The sequence below is a fragment of the Camelus ferus genome, chromosome 16, assembly GCF_009834535.1.
Source record: "Camelus ferus isolate YT-003-E chromosome 16, BCGSAC_Cfer_1.0, whole genome shotgun sequence".
Classification (NCBI taxonomy): domain Eukaryota; kingdom Metazoa; phylum Chordata; class Mammalia; order Artiodactyla; family Camelidae; genus Camelus; species Camelus ferus.
In genome coordinates, this window is record NC_045711.1 from 29,950,075 (window position 1) to 29,971,786 (window position 21,712).

The following is a 21,712-nucleotide window of genomic DNA, read 5'->3' on the forward strand; positions in this document are numbered from 1 at the left end:
TAACCAATAGTTAAGCCCCTACTGTCTACCAGGCCCTGTGCGAGATGCTACAGTTGCAGAGGGAGCCCAAGATCCCTGCCCTCAGAATTTTCCCTTCATTCACGCTGGTGGTTTGCTCAAAATCCTGGGCCTTCCCTCGCTTGTTGAAGTAGCACCCTGGTCTCTGCCTCCATCTTCACATGGAATTCCCTTTGTGTGCATACCTCCGTGTGCAAAATTCCCCTTTTTATAAGGACTCTGGTCATACTGGATTAAGGGCCCACTCTACTCCAGTATGACCCCATCTTACCTAGTAACACCTGCAATGCCCCTGTCTCCAAATAAGATTGCATTCTGCGGTATTAAGAGTTGGGATTTAAACATAAAAACTTTGCAGGGAAACAAAATTCAACCCATAACACGTATAAACAACTAAACACAACATGATCGATGCTTTGGTCGGAATGCATGCAAACAGCTATCAGGGTGTAAGAGAGCACATGGCACTGATGTTGCAGAGAGAATAAAACTGGCGGCGAAAGTGTGGGTAGACCACGGACATTCTCCAGGTGGGGAAATGGCAATGAGCCTTTGGTTAAAGGCATGTCTGTGAGAGCAGGAAGCACTTGGGGAACTTCAGAAAGTATTACGGGGTGAAAACTGGAGGACACAAAAAGAAGAGGTGGGAGATGAGGCTGGAAAAGAAGTCAGGAGCCAAACCATGAAGAGTCACATCACGAGTGGCCTAATCCAGAGGCAGTGAGAGGCTGTGGAGGCTTTTCAACAGGAGAATATCGTGGTATCTGTATGCTAGAAAGCTCCCTCTGGCAGGAGTTTTGATTATATCAAAACACGAGATGGGCACTGAAATGGGGCCACAACTGGAAGCAGAAAGAACATTCAGGAGGCTGTTTCCAAGAATCGATGCAAGAAACAGATGCATTCAAGAGCAGGAGAAATGGAAAGGGGGATGGCTTTGCAATGGGAGGCCTGAAACAGAACAATGGGACCTAGTAAACAGCAGTTGGAGAAGACATAGGTGCGAACTGAGGGGATGAAGATGAGGCTGGCGAGGAAGCCAGGGCCCCAGACCTGGAGAGTCAGAGCAGGAGCAGAAGGGGAGGGCTCATTTCTGGGAGGGGGAAGGAGAGATTTAGACAAACCGTGAGGACAGTGGCATCGGACTGGCCAGCTCTGCCTCGAGGATTCCCACTCTCCCACTCCGACCTTACACTCCATCTCTGACTTCCACATGCAGTTTTGCCCTTACCTTTATAGGGCAGGGAAGACGTGTTCCGATCATCGCTACTTGAGTTAGGGGTAGCTGTTTCCTGAATCGAGGTCACACAAAAGGGTCTCCTGAGAGAGCAGGACTCCACGCAACCCCTCGGGAAGGTGAGAGTTAAAGTCGTAAGACTTGCAATGGCTTCTTGCCCATGAACTCTGCCAGCCCAGAAATGCAAAGCAGTTTGCCTCATAGTTACTGCAGATGCAACACCCATGATGCCCGCTACTGGATCCACTGGCCACGATGCCTAATTAGACACGTCAGAAGTTGCCAAGTTTCTTAGAAACGGGAGGCCAGCTAGAATTTAATTCCAGATAAAAAGAAGAAGGTGGTTCAAGAGAGCTTAAAAACCCCACCACCACACCCAGCTGAGTGAAGCAGCTGGCAATAGTGTTATATTGGGATTTCTCACTCAGACTGGGCATTCAGGCCACTACGTCGTGTTCCTGACAATGGTCCCTTTTTGGGACTTTCCTTTTTCGTACTTTTCTATTTTTGTCCCACTCAGGAACAGTCTCTAACCTATCCCAGTGTACACCAAGAGCCAGGAAGTAATCCTATTTCTAGCAAACACATATTTCACACTTATTCAACTGTGTGCTGGGGGCCATTCAAAACAAGTTACATACTTTAAGTCACCAAAGTCACACAATAACCCCATGGGGTAGGTTCTATTATTAGCTTCCTTTACAGGTGAGGGATGGCAAAGGCCACAAGAATCTCCCACGGAACCACAGTGGGGAAGAACTCTGAACCCACAAGTCAGAGTGTATTTGCGGGTTCTTGACTCCAGTAAGGGAAGGACGGGGTGAAAAAGCAGGGTTCGCAGACAAGGGAGGCTTTGCTGTCTGGGCAGGCAGCTCGTGGCGAAGATGCATTTTCCTTAACTTTCAGCAGGGTGGGGCTGCCTCCGCCATCAGATTTGCGCTTCACCATCCTAACAGCTCATTAAAAAGAGGAGCCAGGAGTTCAGGGCTGGGCCACTGCCCCTCCCTCTTTTTTCCTCAAAAGGAAAACGGGGTGGGGGAGCCTAAATTACCCCATGGGATATCAGGAGAAGGCCCAACACCCGTCCTTCAGTGATTCATTTGGGTGGACCGCGTTCACACCAAGCTAAATGCCAAAGTTCAGAGTGGGGTCATTGGGAGGACCCTCCCTCCTTCACCGCAAGGAAAATTTCCTCTCGGTAGAGTTGCAGGCACAGTTGGAACCAAACTCTATCTAAACAGGAAATCACCACGATTCTAGGTAAAACTGGTGCCTTATTTTGAAAGGTCAAACTTTTTCATTGACTGAGTGGGTGTTTGTTGAGTGCCTACTACGTGCCAAGCACATGACATGTAGTCCTTACGGATCTAGTAGATGCTCTGTTGGAAGATGCAGAAAAGAACACACACACACACACATCTGGCAAATCTTACAGGACAAAGGTTTTCAGGGAGTTGTCTTTTTTCTAGAAAATAAACATGGAAATCAAAGGTTTCTCTCCCTCTCTCTCCCTCTCTCTCTCTCTCTCTCTCTCTCCCTCTCTCTCACACACACACCCCTCTGGAGTCCCCCCAAAGTTTCTGGCCTGAGCCCTGAGCAGAGCAAGTAGGAGGCCTGGGGCGAGGGGGGAAGGGTGTGAGAAGTGGGTTGGGTGACAAGGTGGAAGGGCAGAGCCGGAAGAGGGATCGGAGTTGGCAGGCGAGCTGCGCCAGAGGCAGGTGCCAGCGGAGAGTGGGCGGAGGTGCGGGCGCCCGGCCCGGCGGGGAAGGCCCGGCGTCACCCCCGCCTCTAGGAGTCGGGCTCGCAGACCAGCTCGCCCGGAGAAGCCGGGGGCACGGGCGTCCCCGCCGCCCGCAGGACGAGCCGCGGGAACGGTCGCCGCAGCCGCGGAGCGACAGCATCCTCAGGAGAGACGCCCCAGGCTCCGCAGCCGCCTTCCTCCTCCGGGAGGCGAGCGCCACCGCCTGCTCCCTGCACTCCGGCCGCCCGCGGAGGGCAGCCAACACCCGCGCCCCCATCCTCCACCTGCCGCGGGCTCCCGGGCGGCCGGACGCGGGAGAGAGAAGGTGCGAGAAACAGGGGCCCGGGGGACACCGTCCTCGGTGGCCACTTGGCGCGGAGAAGGGACACCCGCCCACACCGCGAGCCCCCGGGAGCTCTGCACCCGGTACCCAAGTTCAAGGGCGACACCTCTCGGAGGGGGGCTTTCCCGCGCGGTGGGCGTTTCGGCCCCGCTGACCCCCGCCAGCCCGCGGGACTCCTGCGCCGCCCGGGTCCTCAGAGACGCCCGCGCGCCCCGGCGGGGCCATGCCCGGGCTGCGCCGGGACCGCCTGCTGACCCTGCTGCTGCTGGGCGCGCTGCTCTCCGCCGACCTCTACTTCCACCTCTGGCCCCAGGTGCAGCGCCAGCTGCGGCCCCGGGAGCGCCCGCCGGGCTGCCCGTGCGCCGGCCGCGCCGCCTCCCCGGGCCCGGGCCCGGCCCCCGCCGCGGCCCCCTCGGCCCCGCACCCGGCCGCGCACAACTTTTCCCGGGCCCGGCCCCGGGCTGAGCAGGACGCCGGCGGCCGCCGCCGCGGCCCGGGCTCCAAGCTGCGGGCCCTCTTCGCCCACCCGCTGTACAACGTCCCGGAGGAGCCGCCGCTCCTCGGGCCCGAAGACTCACTGCTGGCCAGCCAGGAGGCGCTGCGGTATTACCGGAGGAAGGTGGCCCGCTGGAACAGGTGAGGACCCCGCCGGCGGCGCTCCCCCAGCCGCCCCCACCCCCACCCCCCGGCTCCCGCGCCGGGCTCCGAGCGTGCGCCCCGCCCGGCCCCCGCCCGCGGCTGCGGACGCCGGAGCTCACTGAGCAGACCTCCGGGAGGAAAAGTTTCTAGGCGGCAGCACAGGGAAGAAATGGTCTCCGCCCCACCCCCGAGCCCCGTGTCCCCTCCTGAGCCCCACTTCTGTTTCCCCCCTCTCTCTCCTGGTCCTGACGTGAAAAGCCGCTGCTCGACTTCGGTTTTCCAGAACGAGGTGCCCAAACAGAGAGCTGGTTCGAATCCAGCACTTACCTCTAGACCGGGGTGCCTTCCAGAACCCGAGGCTGCTCCCTGAAGCCCAGCTCTTTCCCTCTGCTTATTCCTCTGCCCCGGGGTCAGAGATCACGAGAGGTCAGCCCGGGGCGGAAGGTAAACCGTCAGTTTCCCGAAAGTGCGTGGTCGCCACTCTGTGCTATTTAAACGTGACTTGTCCCTTTCTGGTGAGTGTTATAACCTGAAGGCAGTTGTATTATCGTGGCGATTTGGGCTGACTTGGATCTGAGGCTTGATGCTTTCACAGAGGACGTTAAAAAAAAAAAAATCTACCTGGGAATTTTTAAAATCTAAGGCAAAATACAGAGGAACAAAGTACCAAACATTAGCATAATATTAAGAAGGATGTTTTTTGTATAAGGGAGGGGAGGGACGGTGTTGGAGAAGGGGGAATGGTCAGTACAGAGATCCCTCGCTAGGACAGAAGGCCTTCATCTGAGTTACCACTGTTTTGAAGTATAGATTTGCCTAAAGATCACTCACATCCAGAGTCTGCTTTTGGACCACACCCATCACTTTTCTTAATACAAGATATTTCCAAATGAAATGTCATCGGCTGGTTTTATAGTCCCTCTGGAAGATAGGGAGACCATAAATCTCGCTGGAAATTTAGTCCTAGCCCAGTTTAACTGTTTGCTCATTATTCTGCAGTGCTGAGAATGACCTGGGGTGGGGGGTGGGGGGAGACAGTCTTCAGAAAGTGAAAAGAGAATAAATTGAGTTATTGGCTGAAGTTTCTTTGGTGAATTTCAATTGCAACTCTACGGCTGATGATTTTATATTAGAAATAAAGTGGTTCTTGATTCTACTGCTAATTGGATGCAATAAAAAGGCAGTTTGAGTTTGCTTCTCAGACACTATCATTTTCAATATTACCTTTATTTCATCAGTAACGTGGGAGTCTGGATCAGTGAACGAGGAGATTTTGCCATTAGAAAATCAGCTACACAGTCTGTTGAGGATTTGAGGAGGGACCGTGGGAAAAGTCACTTGCTTTTGTCAGTGTAGATCAATAGTCACTCACATTTCTGTGACCATAAACTTCCCTATGTTACTTTCGTCCTTAAGGAAAGTGGAAGGGACTATTTTGGCAGAGAAACAAAAATCTTTCTCACCAATCTGCCCCACAGTCGATTTTGAGCTCGATTTCTACACCATTATCTGGCGGAAAAACACATTTACTGACGAGGAATGATCTTGGTCATTTAACAGAGGATTGGCCAACGGGGGCTGGTGACCTTGCTGTATTCAAATATAACAGAGTAGTTTTGTGTGGTCGGTTGAATGTGATGGTTGTGATATTTACTCATCACTTCCTTTGAATACTTGGGGTCTCAAATGAGGTTTGTGGGCTGCAACAGGAGTGGGGGGGCTGCACTTAGGAGTGTTAGAACGGAACCTCAGAGGCAGAGAACATCCTTCTTTCACCTAAACTGCATGATAAAGGTCAAGGCGAGGATGTTAATAAGTATGTGCTGGTTGCTTAGATCAGGGTTAAAAACGGAATACGGAAGACTCAAGAGCCAAGGTGAGTCTGAATCACTCAGAGCCCCACCATGAGAGACGGTCACTCATTACCTTAAGTGAGAGAGTGTCCTGACAATGTGAGGACAGGTGAAAGTACCTGCCACAATGTGCAGGGCCACCGAAGTCTCCAGATTTCAGTGCAGACAATTGGAAGGAACAGCAAAGGGAGAAACAGGGAACGACCTCGCTAATTATTTCTCTCTTGCACAGGCAAGACCCCACCCCCGCACCTTGTTTGTAGCCACAACCCAGCCAGTGTTTAAAAACCAAGGATTTATAGACATATGTGGATGCCATCATGCCAATAATTGCTTAACGTTAGCTGCCATCCAAAATAATTGTATCCGCAAACCATCTGCCACACCAGGAGGAGTGCAGGTAATGAAACAGCTAAATCAGCATTCCTCACCACTTGCCCAGAGGAGCCCATTAGTCTGAGTGAGCGGATTTTTTTTTTTTTTTTTTTTTTTGCCACCACACTAATAAGTAACGGTATGAAGTCGGAAAGTGTCTTTCTACAACTTGAGCTCATTACCAATCGGAGAGAGGACATGGCCCGTCTTCTCCCCCTCCAGCACATTCCTTCTGGATTTCAGTGGAAGATGGAGCTTCTACACTGTTTTGAATGTTTCAGGTTCTCGATCAATATTTGTTCATTGGAGGTCAATATTTAGTTAAGTTGAAACCATGCAAGAGACACGTTGTGAGGAGGGCGGGCTATCCTGGTGCCAATGCTCAGGCTGCCTGCAGACCCCCTCCACCAGCTGTTCTTCCCTCCCTTCCCCTCTTTTCCCCCTCGAGATGGAACTAAGTGTGGCACAATCCAAGCTAAAAATGTAATCAGGGGAAAATGTTTCTTTTGGGTCGTCAGCCACCGATCACAGCCAAGCGATCCAACACCAGCCTCCATCGGGCGTGGTGACGCATTTGGCACCTGTCTTGGATAGTGAAGAGGAGGGGGCCCAGGGAGCCAGGGGAATGGGGTCTTCACTATTTCAGGACTTAAACCAGTAAGCCAGGCAAAGCCTTTACCTTTCACAGTAACGATGGAAGGCAGGGCTTACCTGGAGCCCAAGTTCACATGCTGCTACCCTTATATCTAGAGGCTGAACTTTGAGTTTCTTCCTTGCCCGGAGGCTGCCCAAGCCAGAGGACATCTGTCCTTTGACATGTCAAAACTGGTCTGCTTGGCCTGGCCGAGTGCCCACATATCTTTGGTCAGTCAGTTCCTCTGTAACCCTCTGGTCTGACAGTCAAGGTCAAACAAGGTCATGAAGCAGTTACAACACAGATGTGAGTTCTCTACTCTCTGCATTTCTTTCTTGAGACATCTTCAAGTGTCAGGAAGGTTATATTTTCCTGCAATGACCGACTCAGCATTTCTCAGAAGCGCACGCAAACGCGTGTGTAGATCTGTGTTTTCCCCACCATCGGAAGCTCCTGTCTTTTGTTTGTTTTGTTTGGTGGGGAAGGTAATTAGGTTTATTTATTTATTTTTTTAATGGAGATACTGGGGATTGAACCCAGAACCTCATGGATGCTAAGCATGTGCTCTACCACTGAGCTATATCTTCCCCGCATAGGGAGCTCCTGTCTTTCCCTCTCCTCCTTCCTACTTGCCGTCACCGAAGGAAGGCTGGCCCTGAGTCTCTCTTGGAAAAATCACAGCAAAGAGACAGTGCAGCTTTGCAAAAATGACAGTTGCTCAAGGGGAGTAAATTGGCTCACCTATTTCCGGGGAAGCTTTGAGAAGAGCCAGTTATAAGAGATGGAGAGAGAGAGCCAGAGAGATGAAGAAGAACTCAGCTGGACACGGGAATGGTCTCATCGAGGAATTTTTGGAGGAAAATCTCCCCACCGTGGCATCTGTGGAACAAAAAGTAAAATCTCTTTATTCTCATTCCCTCCTTTTTATCTCTTTCCTGCTTATCTCAGGCTGGCCCCAGATCGCTTGGAGCACAGATATATTGGGAACAGGGGGTTCAACTGGCAGAGGGGATAAAAGTCCAGGTTCTTGCTCATGGATGCTGGCTATTGGTCTTTCTCCCAGAGTCCACAGGGCCTTGGCCCCTGGTCTGATTCTTCCCCCAGTGACGCCAGGCTAAGAAAGGAAATGACTTCCCTGGGTTGGAAGAAGGACCTCAGCCACAACCTGTGTGTGGTTCGCAGAGGGAGTGGGAATCCGGACATCCATCTCTCTTTTCTCTCAATTAAAGCCTTGCTTGGCCGGTTTGGGAGAAGTTATTATTTCAGTGGTTTCTGAATCCCTGGACTTGTAGCTGGAGGAACCTCTCCACTTTTCTCAGGGTCAAAAGCTCCAAGCAGATGGTTTCTGAGAGGGCTAATCCAAAGGCTGTTTTCATGTTCCTTCTCCCTCATTCCAAAGCCCAGTCCTCACTGCCATTACCACAGCAAAGATCTAAATCGGGGGAGACCAGAGCTGTTCATCCAAGGACAACAGGCACTTCCTGTTCCTAGTTACATCAAAATGAAGCCCCTCGGCCAAGAATGGGAGGATGTTCATTGTTCCCAACCCCAAACACCTTCCTTTTACCCCAACCAAGTTCTCATCCATCGGGGAACTCAACTGGTTCTAATTCTCTGCATGCAAATCCTCCCACCTAAAAGACGCTGGGCAAGTGCCAGGTTCTTTACATACACTGGCCAACTCAGGCCTCACAGTTTCCCTAAAAGCAGGTGTGCGTGGTAGACAGGATTCCAAGACGGCCCTCCTAGAGGCAGGGCCCTGGTGTACACACAGCTTCTCCTTATTGTCCAACCCAATGCTAATCTAGGAACTGCAGTGAAGGGATTTTATAGATGTAAGTAAAGTCTAAGATTGGTTGACCTTGGGAGATTATCAGGGTATGCCGGATCTAATCACTTGAGCCCTTTAAAAGCACAGGGTTTTCTTTGGCTGGTTAAAGAAGAGGAAGTCGGAGACTCAAAGTCTGACAAGGGTTGGGTGTACCATTGCTGACTTGAAGATGGAGGAGACCATGTGACGAGGGAGATGAGTGACCTTCAGGAACTAAGATGGGCCCCCAGCTGACAGCCAACCAGGAAACGGCAACCTCGGTCCTGCAGCCACAAGGAAGTAAATTCTGCCAAACGCAAGAATGAGCATGGAAGCAGATGGCTCCCCAGCATCTCCAGACAAGAACTCAACCGAGCCAATGACTTAACTCCTTTCTGCCTTGTAAAGCCTGTGCAGAGAATTCAGTCACACTAAGCTGGGTTTCTGACCTACAGCCCTGGGAGCTCATCAGTGGGTGTTGTTTAAAGCCAGCAGGTTGGTGGTCATTTTTGCCCAGCATAGAAAACAAATTCAGCATTGCTGCTTCCTTCATTTTATAGAGGGAACGGGGGACGAGAAGGTTGTTATAACTTGCCTTCTAACGTCAGGCAGCTAGCACAAACCTCAGGCAGGCTTTGTACCCAGAGGGCCTGGCTCCAGAATCCATGCTCTCTAAGTGCCAGCTCCACTGTTCTGCATCCTTGGATGTCCACAGGTCCCTGCTTTTCCTCTTCTGGAAAGGCTTTTCTGATGATTTCCATTCACCCTGGTCCCTCCCTGACCAGACGCATCCTCTCCATGTCCTAGTGTGTTGTTATGACTGTGCACTGTCCACCAGCTTCATAACAGCTGTCTGGAGCTTCATGTCAGCATGAAGAGCCACTTGCTCCTGGCATGAAAATACCCCAGCTTGCACGTGGTCACACGAATACATCTGTTCCGTGGTTTCCCACTGGGGAGAGCCAGAGTCAATATCTGTGGGACAAATAATTGAGAACAGACGACACCAGGATTTGGGGGCTGTTAGCCGATGGTCTGTTGGCGCCTATGAAAAAAAAAAAAAAAGCCTTGAATATAAATAATCTTAACTTTTAAATCATCCCACCGGTATCCTGTCCACCCCTCCCTGTGAAGGTCTAAGGTGAAACCAGCCCACCAAGACATTCTGAAATTTGGATCCTGGGCGTTCCTGCTATTGCAGTAGCGTAAATAAAATCAATTTCAAAAGGAAAAAGAAAAAAGCCCCAGAGGAAACTTGAGAAGATGTCATTTGCCAAGAAGAGAGAATTTCCTCAGCTTCCTGAGCTTTCCAAGGAAGAACAGCCAAGAAGCCATGCATTAGGGAGAAGTGGAGAGTCACAGAGCGACCCCGACTTAGCCAAAGCAGCCCCTGCTCACCCCTCGGAAGGTGCTGACCTGTGTTTTCCCTGTGATTATTCATTAAACTGGAGGCCGATGAGAGCCTGTGGATTCTGCTGACGGAGGCTTTCGCGTGGCTAAAAGCCAAATGAGGATGCCATCCTAGACAGCTTCAGTGGAGCAGAAGTTCCTCGGAGTAATGGCATCTGTGTACCTGTTATTATGGGCAGGCACACACGTATATGCCTTATGAAACCCACAGTATGGAAAAAAAAGGGGGGGCTTGGTTCTTTTTATGGCCTGTCACTTGGCAGGATGTCCCATGGCTGCAATGCGAAATCAGAACAGAACCGAGCTTGAGTGCCTTGGCGATGCCAGCATCCAGGACGCTCTACCCCTGGAGGCTGACCCTGGAGGGCCAGGAACTGGAGGCAGCCAGCGTAATTTGGCTTGGGCAAGAGGCAAAGTGAAGAACCAGAAAAGGGCCTATTTTATTGGATTCTCTAGTAATAAACCAGATCAATCTGGGAATAGTAAATAGTGGAGGACTGTGGTTCCTAAGAAGCCAAGAACCTGAAATAAAGTTCAGCAAAATATGGAAAGTAAAAGAGAAACTTAGGGAGTTGTTGGCACAAGGGGCACATGCACTGAGAAGCTGAACCACAAAAAAAACAAGGCGGCCTGGGGCGGGGAGCGGGGAGCTCGGTGGTAGAGGGCGTGCTTAGCATGCACGAGGTCCCGGGTTCAATCCCCAGTGCCTCCATTTAAATAAATGAATAAACCTAATTCTTCCCCCCCCCCCAAAAAACCAAGGTGGCCTGGGAAGAGATGGGATTTTAGAAAACTTGGGAGAGGTAGAATGTCTAGAAAAGAGCTCTGCTCTGCTAGCAGAAGGAAAATCAGAGCTGTTCAGCCCTGGGAAGTCAAGTTCAGCTCTCAGAGATCATATTGGCCTTCACCTGTCCACACCTGGGTCAAACTCTGTAGGTCGTGGGTAAATATTTTTGATGGGGCTCACCAAAATGGGGTCTGTGTGGTCTCTCCTGGCCAATTGAAGTGTCCCACAGAGTCTCAGTTTCATCAGTATAAACGGGATTTTTATATTTCCGATGCATTTTCTTCAGTGGCTGAATAGTGACAAATCCTGTATGGAAAGTGTAGTCATCTGCACACATGTGTCTTCTCTCTGAGTTAAGGATTCTGCACAACCGGCAGCCGCTCATTTACGTGTTCTCTGCCCCTCTGAGCACTCAGAGATCCTGAAGAAAGTTCCATTGACCACTTCATGGTCAGCTCAAGCCCCTTACTAACCAGCATTGCATTGCAGGGGTTGTATAACTGGGGTCATTGGAGTCTATTGAGTGCAAGTGATGAGGGCTCTATTTTCCTCTGCACACACTCTTTTTCCCCCATAAGGTCACACTCACGGGTTTTAGAGACGAGGTCAGGGACATATCTTTTGGGGGAGGACCATGCAGCCCACGACAGTCATGTCTTATTATCAATACAAAGGCCATGTAGTTACCGTTTTATTTTTGTTTTTTTAAAAAAGATTGTTTTTACCATTTCCACAAAGGATTGGCATAAAAGAGTGTTTTATGGTTGACATCACAGATCTTGCTTTCCCTGCTAGAGCTTCTGGTGGACGTAGAGTGGCAGGGGGTTTAGGAGGAAACGCCTGGCGATGCCTGGAACGTATCATCAAGGTCGTCATTCAAGATGGAGAAAGATATGGTAATTAGCTGAACCTGGAGGTAGGAACAAAGGCTCTTTATGAAGGTCGTGGAGTCAAACAGGACAGGCAAGTGAACTCAAGCCACGGACCTCTGTCCAGAGAGGGGCCGAAGGGCCGAGGGCAGCCTGATTCTCCTCAGACGATTCTTTGGGATCTGCTATGACAGGCGAGCCGAGGGGTAATCGATACATCAAAGCCATATGCTGCGGAATGTGACTGCGAAATGTTTGGCTGGAAAAAATATTACAATAGATGACAAGTAAATGCCACCGTAGGTATTAAAAAGCTATCAATAAAGCAACCATTGGATGCCAGATTTGAGCAGTGTAACTCACCCGTGGCCCCTCCGGATTAAACTCCTTGCAAAATGTACACCCCAGGTAACTGAATGAGGTGGCGTTCTCTTCTGTTATTAGCTGTAAATCCACTGAAAGGTTTGGGGAGGTCGGCCAAAACCGATGCACTTGGATTTATAGCAATTGATCTGCATCCATGTTTTTGGCAGTAACAGAGCTAACGGTCTGTTTAGGCTACTTGTAATTTGTGATGTTGAAACCACTTTATCTGCATGTATGAAAATGCTTCCTCACTCTCCTGGGCACAGCAGGGGGTGCTGTGCCCAAGTCACCCCAAAATGATATTTACTCATTACGGTATAAATAAACAAGCAGTTGGGCCAGAACACTGAGCCCCACTGGACGTGATCAGCTGACTCTTTCTTGTCCTTCGGGTCAGCTTGCAAAACTGTGCACTCAGAGAGGTCTTTCCTGTCTCACCAACCTAAACGGATCCCAAACGCTCTTTTACCAACTCCCATTTTATTTCCATCAAGGCCCTTAGCACCTTTGTGCCTTCCTATTTGTTAATATTCTTAGCGTATACCCTCGCGAGATTGTAAGCTTTTTAATGATGTATTGAATCGAATGGATATGGCCACGTCCCGATCCCCAGAACACGTCACCGTGATCTTCCTTGGAAAAAATGTCTCTGCAGATGTCATTGGGTTAAGAATCTTGAGTTGAGGAGATCATGCTGGATTATCTGGGTGGGCCCTACACCCGGTGACAAGTGTCCTTATAAGAGAAAAGCAAAGCGAGGTTAGGCACAGACAGAAAAGGAGGGGACATTGTGACCAAGAAGGCAGAGGTTGGAGTCGGGGGCCGCAAGCCGAGGAACGCCAGCAGCCACCAGAGCTGGACGAAGCGAGGAATGGATACTCCCTGGGAGCCCCCGGAAGGGGCACAGCCTTGCTGACACCACGATTTCAAACTCACGGACTCCAGATCTCCGAGCATACATTTCTGTAAAGCCACCAAGGCTGAGGTCATTTGTTAGGGCCGCCACGAGAAACAAACAGAAAGATGGATGCGTGTTTGCTTCTTTGGCAAGGTAACCCCCATATCTAAAATACTGCTTGTCCATAGCCGGTGCTTAGTAAATGTTTGGTCAATGAATGAATGGAAGTACTTCAGAGGCTCTGAAGTGAGGCAGTTCTGGGTTTCAGTCCTGACTCTGCCATGTAAGCGTTGGGACATCTGAGGCTCGTTTCCTCCAGCCTCAGTTTCCTGCTCTGTAAAGTGGGCTGTAAAACCTGCTCCAAGGGGTATCAGGAGGGCAGAGTGAGGTCAAGTGTGTAACACACGGAGCAGGGCGCCTGGTTCACACAGCACTGAGTCACCAGTAGGTAAAGGAACACTAGCTGATTACTCTTTTATGTTACATTTGGGTTATTTGATAACCCATCGATAGCCAGCTTTATTCATTAATGTTTGATGCTTGCTTGGGTGGAGGAGGAGGAGGAACTGGAGGAGGAGAGGAAACAGCTTTTGTGGTTCCCAGACGCCAGGGAAAAACAGCAATGCTTCCCGCCCAGCCCCTGCCCTGCTTTGCCTTAGCCGTGGCTGGTGCTTCCAGAGAGAAAATCCGTGTATTGATCTCCCTGCAGTCACTCTGACATCAGATACCTGGTGCTCGCAGACAAGGAGGAAACACAGAAACGGGCTGGTCTGCAGTGAGTCTACCTACTTCAGAAATGATACCCCCCCATACACACACACACACACCCCCCCCGCACACACACACACACACACACACCCCGCACACACACACACACACACTCACACACACACACACCCCGCCCACACACATACACACACACAGACACACACCGCACACTTCTGAGGGAAAACCAGGCAGCTAACGTTCCTCAGCGACCTGACAGGAGTACTCCTTTTTCTCTTCTTCTCACCAGGCATTTATGAGGCCGGTTAAACAGGCTGATCTCCGGTCACTGGAGACCTCTCCCTCCGGCCGTGCCCCTGGTGAATTGGGTGCGTTGAGGAGGGCTGACACCTGCCCTCACTCTGCGCGAGGCACAGGGCTGACCACTCCACGCACCATCTCATTTAACCCTCAGAACAACCCCATAAGAGGGGTACTATTACTATCCCCATCTTCTGATGAGGGTTGAGGCTCAGACAAGCTAGGTTGCCCAAGAAACTGGATTTCAAAGGCAGAGATTCAACCTCGACGTTAACTTTGCCTCATGTCGTAGATCAGGTTCTGGAAACAAATCTGAGATGCGATTTGAGTGCAGGAGGCTTGGTGGGCAGTTCTTCTGAAGTCCCAGCCCTTCAAGGCCCAGAGGTAGGCAACAAAGAATTGCTTCCAACATGCTGCTGTAGAATGAGAGACCGCCGTGGTCTTTGTGGGAGGAAGTTGGCGATAAGCATCAAAAGCTTTCAAAATAGCCCAGTCTATCCATCCTTATGCACCATCGACCTGTTTTTTATTTTTATACTAAAAAAATTTTTCTTTGTTTTTATAGTTGGGGGAAAAAAAACATTATTGCAGAATCTCTCTGCCCCTTCTTAGCAGTGCGGCCTTGGACAATTCGCTTGCGCTGCCTTTATCGGGTCCACTTACCTGTAGATGGAGGTAGTAACCATAGCACTGGCCTTATCAGGAGTTGCTGCGACTCAGAGTTACAATTTCAAAGCGCTTAAACAGGGCTTGGGGCCACCTTAAGTGCTAGGTGAGGGCTGGCTGTTTCCTCTGCTGTTATTCAGACCTAAAGACCCAGTTGGGGTCACTGGTTCCTCTTCAACCTGATTTTTGTTCACAAGGACAGAGGTCCACGTGGCTCCCACACCTGGCGTGGTCCCCGCTGTGCCCCTTCTCGTGCTGGTCCCCTCTCATTCTGTCCGTGCCAGCTCAGAAGCCTTGTCTCTGGGTCTTCCGCCACCGCAGACCCAGGGCTGTGACTCTGTGAGGTCAGGATGGCGCTGGGGACCCAGCTCAGCCCAGAGTGAACACAAGCGGTCAGTTGCAACACAGCATGAAACCAACTCCAAGAGGAGGAAGTGATTATATTTCAACCAGAAAGAAAGGGGTTCGTGTTGGGAAATCAGCTGATTCTTGGCTAAATCTCACTAAAATCTTGGTGCAGTTACTACTTTCTCAATGGAGAGACAGATAAGCAGGTTCAGTGCGTCCACCACCCCAACCACCACGCTGATCTTTAAGGAGCGGCCATCAGCATTCTACATAAATCCTTGCCAAAGCATCACTGTCTCCGCAGCCTCTATGGACGAGCAGAAAAGGCGCGGGTGAGAAACCCTGGCTGTTCATTCCTCCTTTCGCACTTACTATGTTGCTGCTTACCCTGTGCAGACCTTCATTTCCTCCTCTGGAGACTGGGCTTGAGGGGACTGGAGCAAGACAGTACAGTGAAAGTACCCCCCCAAAAAATTTGCAATGAGCTCTACCCAAATGCAAACATTAATAGTACTAAATAAAAGGATGCATCCTCCATTAAGTAAGCACCACAAAGGCTGTGGCAGAGACACCAAAATCCAGATGTCCCCCCCTGTGTGTCCCGGCCCCTTTGCAGTGAGGTGGGACCACATGCCTAGTTCCAGCCCATGGTAGGTCAGTTCAAATGGTTTACATCACTTCCTGGCCAAAGCATTTGGGAGCCCAGTCCTCAACCTTCCAGTGCCTCTCTTTTCTGGCCCTGCTGACTATGAAGGCCGCGTGCTGGGCTCCTGGTGTGTCCATCAAGCTGATCCCTGAGTCACTTGGTGGAGCAGAATCCCTGGTGACCTTCATCAGACTAGTCGCAGGTGTGAGAAATAAACCTTTGTTGTGTTGAACCGCAGGAGTCTCAGGATCAAGCCATTACTCTCCAGAGCCTGGTTCTCCTCCACAAGCCAAGTGTGAGAGAAATGTAACAATGGTTTCTTTTTCTAGAGTCAAATGGGACTCCAAGCCCCCTGGTGGCGGGGGAATGCCCTTAGGGTCTTAGGTGGCAGAGCATTTGAGGAAGACCCTCGAGTCCGTGTTCCGTCACCCGGTCTTGTGCAGAAGGGTGGCAGTGTCATTTCTGCACCAAGTTGAAGCGCAGGATTGTTTGCTAAGGGGGGTTCCTGGTGCCTGAAATGTGTCTTTCTGGGCACAGCACAGAGCCATTTCCCGCCACCGCAGGTCACCTCCAGGAAACAGGCCAGACCCACCACCCAAGCCAGCTCTCCTTTCATAATCTTGGAGGATCTGCACGCTTCCCCAAAGTGTGTCTTGTGTCCACACTCCCTACTCTCCGTCCAGCCCCCAACCCCCACCCCACCAGCTAGCCTCTCCCTTCACTGAGCTGAGGCTCTTCAAAAATAAAAAATGTTTAAAAGCCAGAGAAGGGGTGGGGAAACCTGTCTAAGGGTCTTCCTGGTCCTGGGTCACCAGCACCCTCGAAGACAAGGAAACGCAGAGTCCGGCCACCTCCTTAGAATGGGGGTGGGTAAGATTCCGCAAGAATGAAAAGCACATTAATATCTCAATAAATTATCCTACCCCACGGGTGACTGCTTACACTGAGAAGGAAAAAGATGCCAAGATCTGCAATTACCCTCTCAGTGTGTAAATCAGATGGAAAAATTATACCAGGCAAATTAGCATGAGCACACAGGCCAAGGACCTGGAAGAATTTAATCTGTGGGGAAGGCACAAGGAAATTTGCCTGAGAACCATGAAAATGTGTGTCCCCAGCCTAACCCTACACTCAGAGCCGTCCCTCCTTCAGATGTCCATGCACGCGCTATGGGCGGTAAGGTCAAGTTCACACTCTTTGGAAAAGAAGTATATTCTGGTCAAGCTTTATGTATTAGAGGCCCCAGCGTGTGCATTTTTAAGGCTCCTCATTTTCTTTTTCCTTTTTTTTTATTGAAATACAGTGGATTTACAGTGTTTCAGGTGTACAGCAAAGCGGTTCAGTTATATATACAAGTTCTTTTTCAGATTCTTTTCCATTATAGGTTATTATAAGACACTGAATATAGTTCCCTGTGCTGTACAGTAGGTCCTTGTTCTTTATCTATTTTATATATAGTAGTGTGTAGCTTTTAATCCCGAATTCCCAATTTATCCCTCCCCCCTCTTTCCCCTTTGGTAACTGTAAGTTTGGGTTTTTTTAACAATTAAATATTAAAATTTTTTGCTTGCAGAAGATTAGGAGGAGTGTTGGAGACCCTGCTTTATGCTGTCTTATGGAAAATATTAAATTGCACAGAGTCCAGGATCCTTCATAGCAACTTTCAGGTCATTATCGGAGGATTAAGTGCTTTATTTGCTCGAGATTCTGTGGCTCCAGCCCAGGGTCTCTCAACCTCCGCTCTCCTGACATTTGGGGCAGATAGTTTTCTGCAGCACCAGGCTCTCTTGTGCATTAAAGGATTTTTAGCAGCACCCCTTAGCACCCCACCACCACCACCCATGATGCAAAAGTGTCTAAATATTGCCACCCCAGTGGGTAAAATTGCCCCCAAGTTGAGAACCTCTGGTCTACACCATGGAGGCAGTGTCCTACGGAAAAAAAAAAATAGTATGCAGCTGTGGGACCTCCGCTCTGTGACCATCACATCCCGAGGAGGTTGAGGGTCCAGGGTTAATATTTAACGTTTCCCAAAATGCCCTGTGTGCCACACAGAACCCAGCGGACATCGACATGTGCTGTGTAAAGGAAGGGTTCAAGAAGTGCTCTCTGAACCAGAGTCCTGGCTGCAGGACTTCTCAGAGCCTTCGCTGCCTTTATGGTGACTGTGACTCCCCCAGAGAGGTGAGAGTTTGCCACTCTTCCCAGTTTTATTCGTGTGGAGCAAGTGACGTTTGTCAGTGATGCTGGTGCTTCGCTTGGTGCCCAGGACCAGAGTCTGGGAAATGCAGCCCAGCCAGAAGGCCCCGCTAGTTCCCTGCCTCGAGTCCGGGGATCTCTTCGACCAGGGATCATCCTTGCCATCTTCTCCAGGGGGTCGGTCTGCTTCATCTCCGGTCATAGGTCTGGAGGTTGTCGTGAGGGTGCAGATGCAAGTTTGTCACTAAGATCATAGTCCCAGCCCCTGGAGCTAGGATTCTTACCTGCCATAGGCATCTGGCTCATTCTCTTAGGCCAAAGCTGAACGCAGGTGTGAGGAGGGGGCCAGACAGCCAGAGAGGAAGCTCTGTTGTGGCCTGTCCCTGGGCTCCTGTGTTTTCCCCGGAGCTTGTCTCATTGGCCGGCCGGGTCCATTCAAAGGGTTCAGTAGGCAGCCACGTTCCAGAATTTGGGATGGGATGGAAAAGCAATAGCCTCTCTCCAACTTGGCAACCACTCCCCTCAGTGACAGCTCCTGGGCGTGGGGAAGTAGCAGGGCGCCCCTTGGATTTGTTCTCAGGAGCAGCAGTGCCCAGAACCACTCCGAGCCTGGGGGTTCCCATTGGCTCCGTCAGCTGTAGCTGCTGATGGCTGCTTGGATGTGTTTCCCAGAACTGCCATCACAGCCCTGGGTGGCTTAACACCACAGAAATTTATCCTCTGATGTTTCCGGAGGGCAGAAGTCCAATATCAAGGTATACACATGGCCCTGCCGCCCCCATAGGCTCTAGGAGAAAATCCATTTCTTAATTCTTCCAGCCTCCGGTGTCTCCAGGCCGCTTCACTCCAGGGTTGGCTTCTGGGGTCGCATCACCCCCTCCTCTGCTCTTTGCCTTCTCCTCCATGTGTCTGTCTTGGGAGGATATTTGCAGTCACACTCAGAGCCACCCAGATCATCCGAGATCATCACCCCATCTCCACATCCCTAACGGTCACTTCTGCAAGTCCCTTTGGGCATATAAGGACACACTGACAGGCTCCAGGATTAGGATGTGGGTGTCTCAGCCTGCTCCCCAGCCTGCCGCGGGGGCCATCCCAGGGAGCGCAGCATGGAGTGCTTGCTCTCATCCTAGCACACAGAACCGGGTACCTGGGAGGTTCCGCAGCCGTCACAAATCATCCCGCACAGCCCTCCTTCCCCACCTGCCTCAGGCCGAGCGGCCTCTCTATAAATGGAATCTCAGAAATCATAGTGATAACTCACTAAACAACTATGAATTTATTTAATCCTCACTAAAACTAATTTATTTCCCCTACTTTTCAGAGTCACAGAGAGGTCAAATAATCTGCCCTAGGTCACATAGCTGTGAGTGGCAGGGCCAGGGCTCCGGGTGAGGGACCTGCCTCCCTGCCTTCCACTCTGCCTGGATTTGTAGACTCACCACTAATAGTGACTCTGATTCATAGATCCAGGAACAGCATCACCTGTCACCTTCCCCTAAAATCAAGCTGTAGCCCATGACCTCACTGATGTGGCTGAACGGCAGACTCCCAAGGGCAAGTGAGCTGAGGAGGTGAGGGGTTGGGAACTGGTTTGGGGGCTGACAGATCGCTGGTAGGTTTGGCTCACAGCTTCCGGGGACTTGGTCGGCCTTGGGTGCCCAGAGCTAAATCGCTGGGGAGGCAGATGAAGAGAAGGGGGACATGGGAGTCATGCTCTTTGAGCCCATGGGTGGGACGGAGCGATGGGGAGATGTCAGTCGGCATCCTGTGCCTGTTTATGAAAAGCCAGAGGATTTTGGTGGTCAGCCCACGAGTCTGCCAAATCTGGGGAGAGTTGGCTGTTCTAGATCATTCTGTGGTGAGGACACGCAGCCTGCAGGAGCTCACTGATCTCAGAAACAATGTCCCCTCGAAAAACCATTTCCAAAAGCCCATGCCTTTCCTGGCCTCCAGCATTTCCACTCAGGGCTGTTGTTCTGATGCCCTCCTACTCGGGTGCCGGCTGGGAGAGTCCAGAAGGTCCTTTAGCTAAAGCCCTTGGCTTCCCTAGAATAGTGTGCCTGAAAGTGTCGTTCATACTGGGCGCTCAGTAGATAGTTCTCGGCTGTGAATGGTCTAATTGCCTGTCAGAGGCAGATTTACCACGGAGCTGATTAAGCTTCAGTCCAGGGCCTCTTGCTTCCCCAGTGGGTACAGGAAGCTGTGGGGGTGGCGGGAGGTTGAGGGGAGACAGCATGGAAAGGGAGACAGGTTGCAATCAAGACGTATTTCTATGTTAACCTCGGGAAGAATGGGATCTAAATCTTCAAGGCACTAGTAATTGGTTGCTATCTTTTCTCATTCCAAAGAAACAGCTCTCACGCCTAATTTTGTATTCACAATTTTATATTCTTTTTCTTAGCAATAGTCCTCCGAATTGTATAAGCGTCAGGTCCCACTAAACCTGAATCCTTCTTACTCACAGGGGACACAGGAGAAGACAGAGGAGGATTTTCCTAAACTCATCACCACCATGATAAAAACAACTCTGGGAAAATGTTCTCTCTAAGACCAATGTCAAGGACAAGGATATTGAAACATATGGATCAAACAGATGCATGGATTTAATTTGAAAGCCAAGTCCCTTAGAGGCTCACTCTAATGCTTTTATAATTTTCTTTATAGCAGAGTGGTTTTGGAAATTCATAAGATGGTTAAGGTAATAAATAAGTAAATACATAACTTTATGAGTTCTGTTCTAACAGAGATAGAATTCTAGTGCAACTCCTATCTTTGAGAGATTTCCCCTCCCCTCCCCTCCCCAAGTTTTAATACGAGTGTTCTGGAGTCTGATGGAAGTTTTGCAGCAGGAAACGTGTTCGGTTATTCTAAAAATCAGTTATTTATAGAGAATTTACTCCATGCAGAGCACTTGGTCAAATACTGAGCAAAATGCGAAAGAAATACAAGGCAGGCTCCTGCCCTCAGGAAATGTAGAGCATAGCTGGGGAGAAAACACGTGGGTCTGAAATCTTTCACTGTTGCTCCGTCTCTCTCCCAACACTACAGCACAATGACCATGACACTGAGTTTCCAACCGAGAGAATTTTTGCCTGAGTGCCTGACAGCCCCATTCCCACCTCCCTCCAGCTGTTCAGGAGCCGGGTGCAGATGGCCAGGGCCCCATGAACCTCCACAGACCATCCATCTTAAGCCTGGTGATGGGGCAGTGGGGCCCTTCATACCTCTCCACCTGGCACCGCATCTCCTACAAATGCCCAGGAATGCTCAGCTCCAGGAAATGAGCAGGGGGTGGGGGTGGGGGGTCAACCAATTAGAAAATAATTAATGGACTATTACCAAATTCCTCCCCAGGGGACCCCAGTGTGAGCACTTAGAAAGCAGCGAGTATGTCATTTCTCATAATGGCTTCACAACCAGTGAAGGTAGCAAAATACAGATTCTAAGGCATGCAGTTTAAATAGCTGTGCTTCAGAGAGCTTAGCGTCATTGCTTTTGGCAGGGAACTCGGGCTCAGGTGCCAAAGGGAGACTGGTTATTTCAGCAGAAAGGACAGAAGTTAATTCCTCAGATCAGTTCAGTCTGTCCTGACTCAGGAGAACTGGGAAATTTAAGAGAATGATACAGTTAGGAAGAAGGAAGGACGGCAAGGCAGGATTTCTGGAAACTTTAGCATAATAGCGAACATAACTATATCCAAAAGGCACGCAAATCAGCTTCTCTTGGATAAGCCTGTGATTCCCGTTAACTGCCTTTCCAGAGAAAGGCAAAGGGCGCTTCTTACAGAGCTGTGCACCCGCTGTGGGTGAGATAAGGAACGCCTTCATTCATCCAACAAATATGT

At 50.4% G+C, this 21,712-nt stretch overlaps 1 protein-coding gene across 2 annotated transcripts in view; it reads left to right on the forward strand.

Moving 5' to 3' along the window:
• The first annotated feature begins 3,526 nt into the window (after positions 1–3,526).
• Positions 3,527–21,712, forward strand: part of FAM20A (FAM20A golgi associated secretory pathway pseudokinase) — a 43,554-nt gene continuing 25,368 nt past the window's right edge. For both annotated transcript variants that reach the window (XM_032456992.1, XM_032456993.1), the window contains exon 1: positions 3,527–3,975. In XM_032456992.1, the coding sequence (XP_032312883.1) occupies positions 3,563–3,975 (413 nt within the window). In that variant the 5' untranslated portion in view covers positions 3,527–3,562. The remainder of the gene's footprint in view (positions 3,976–21,712) is intronic.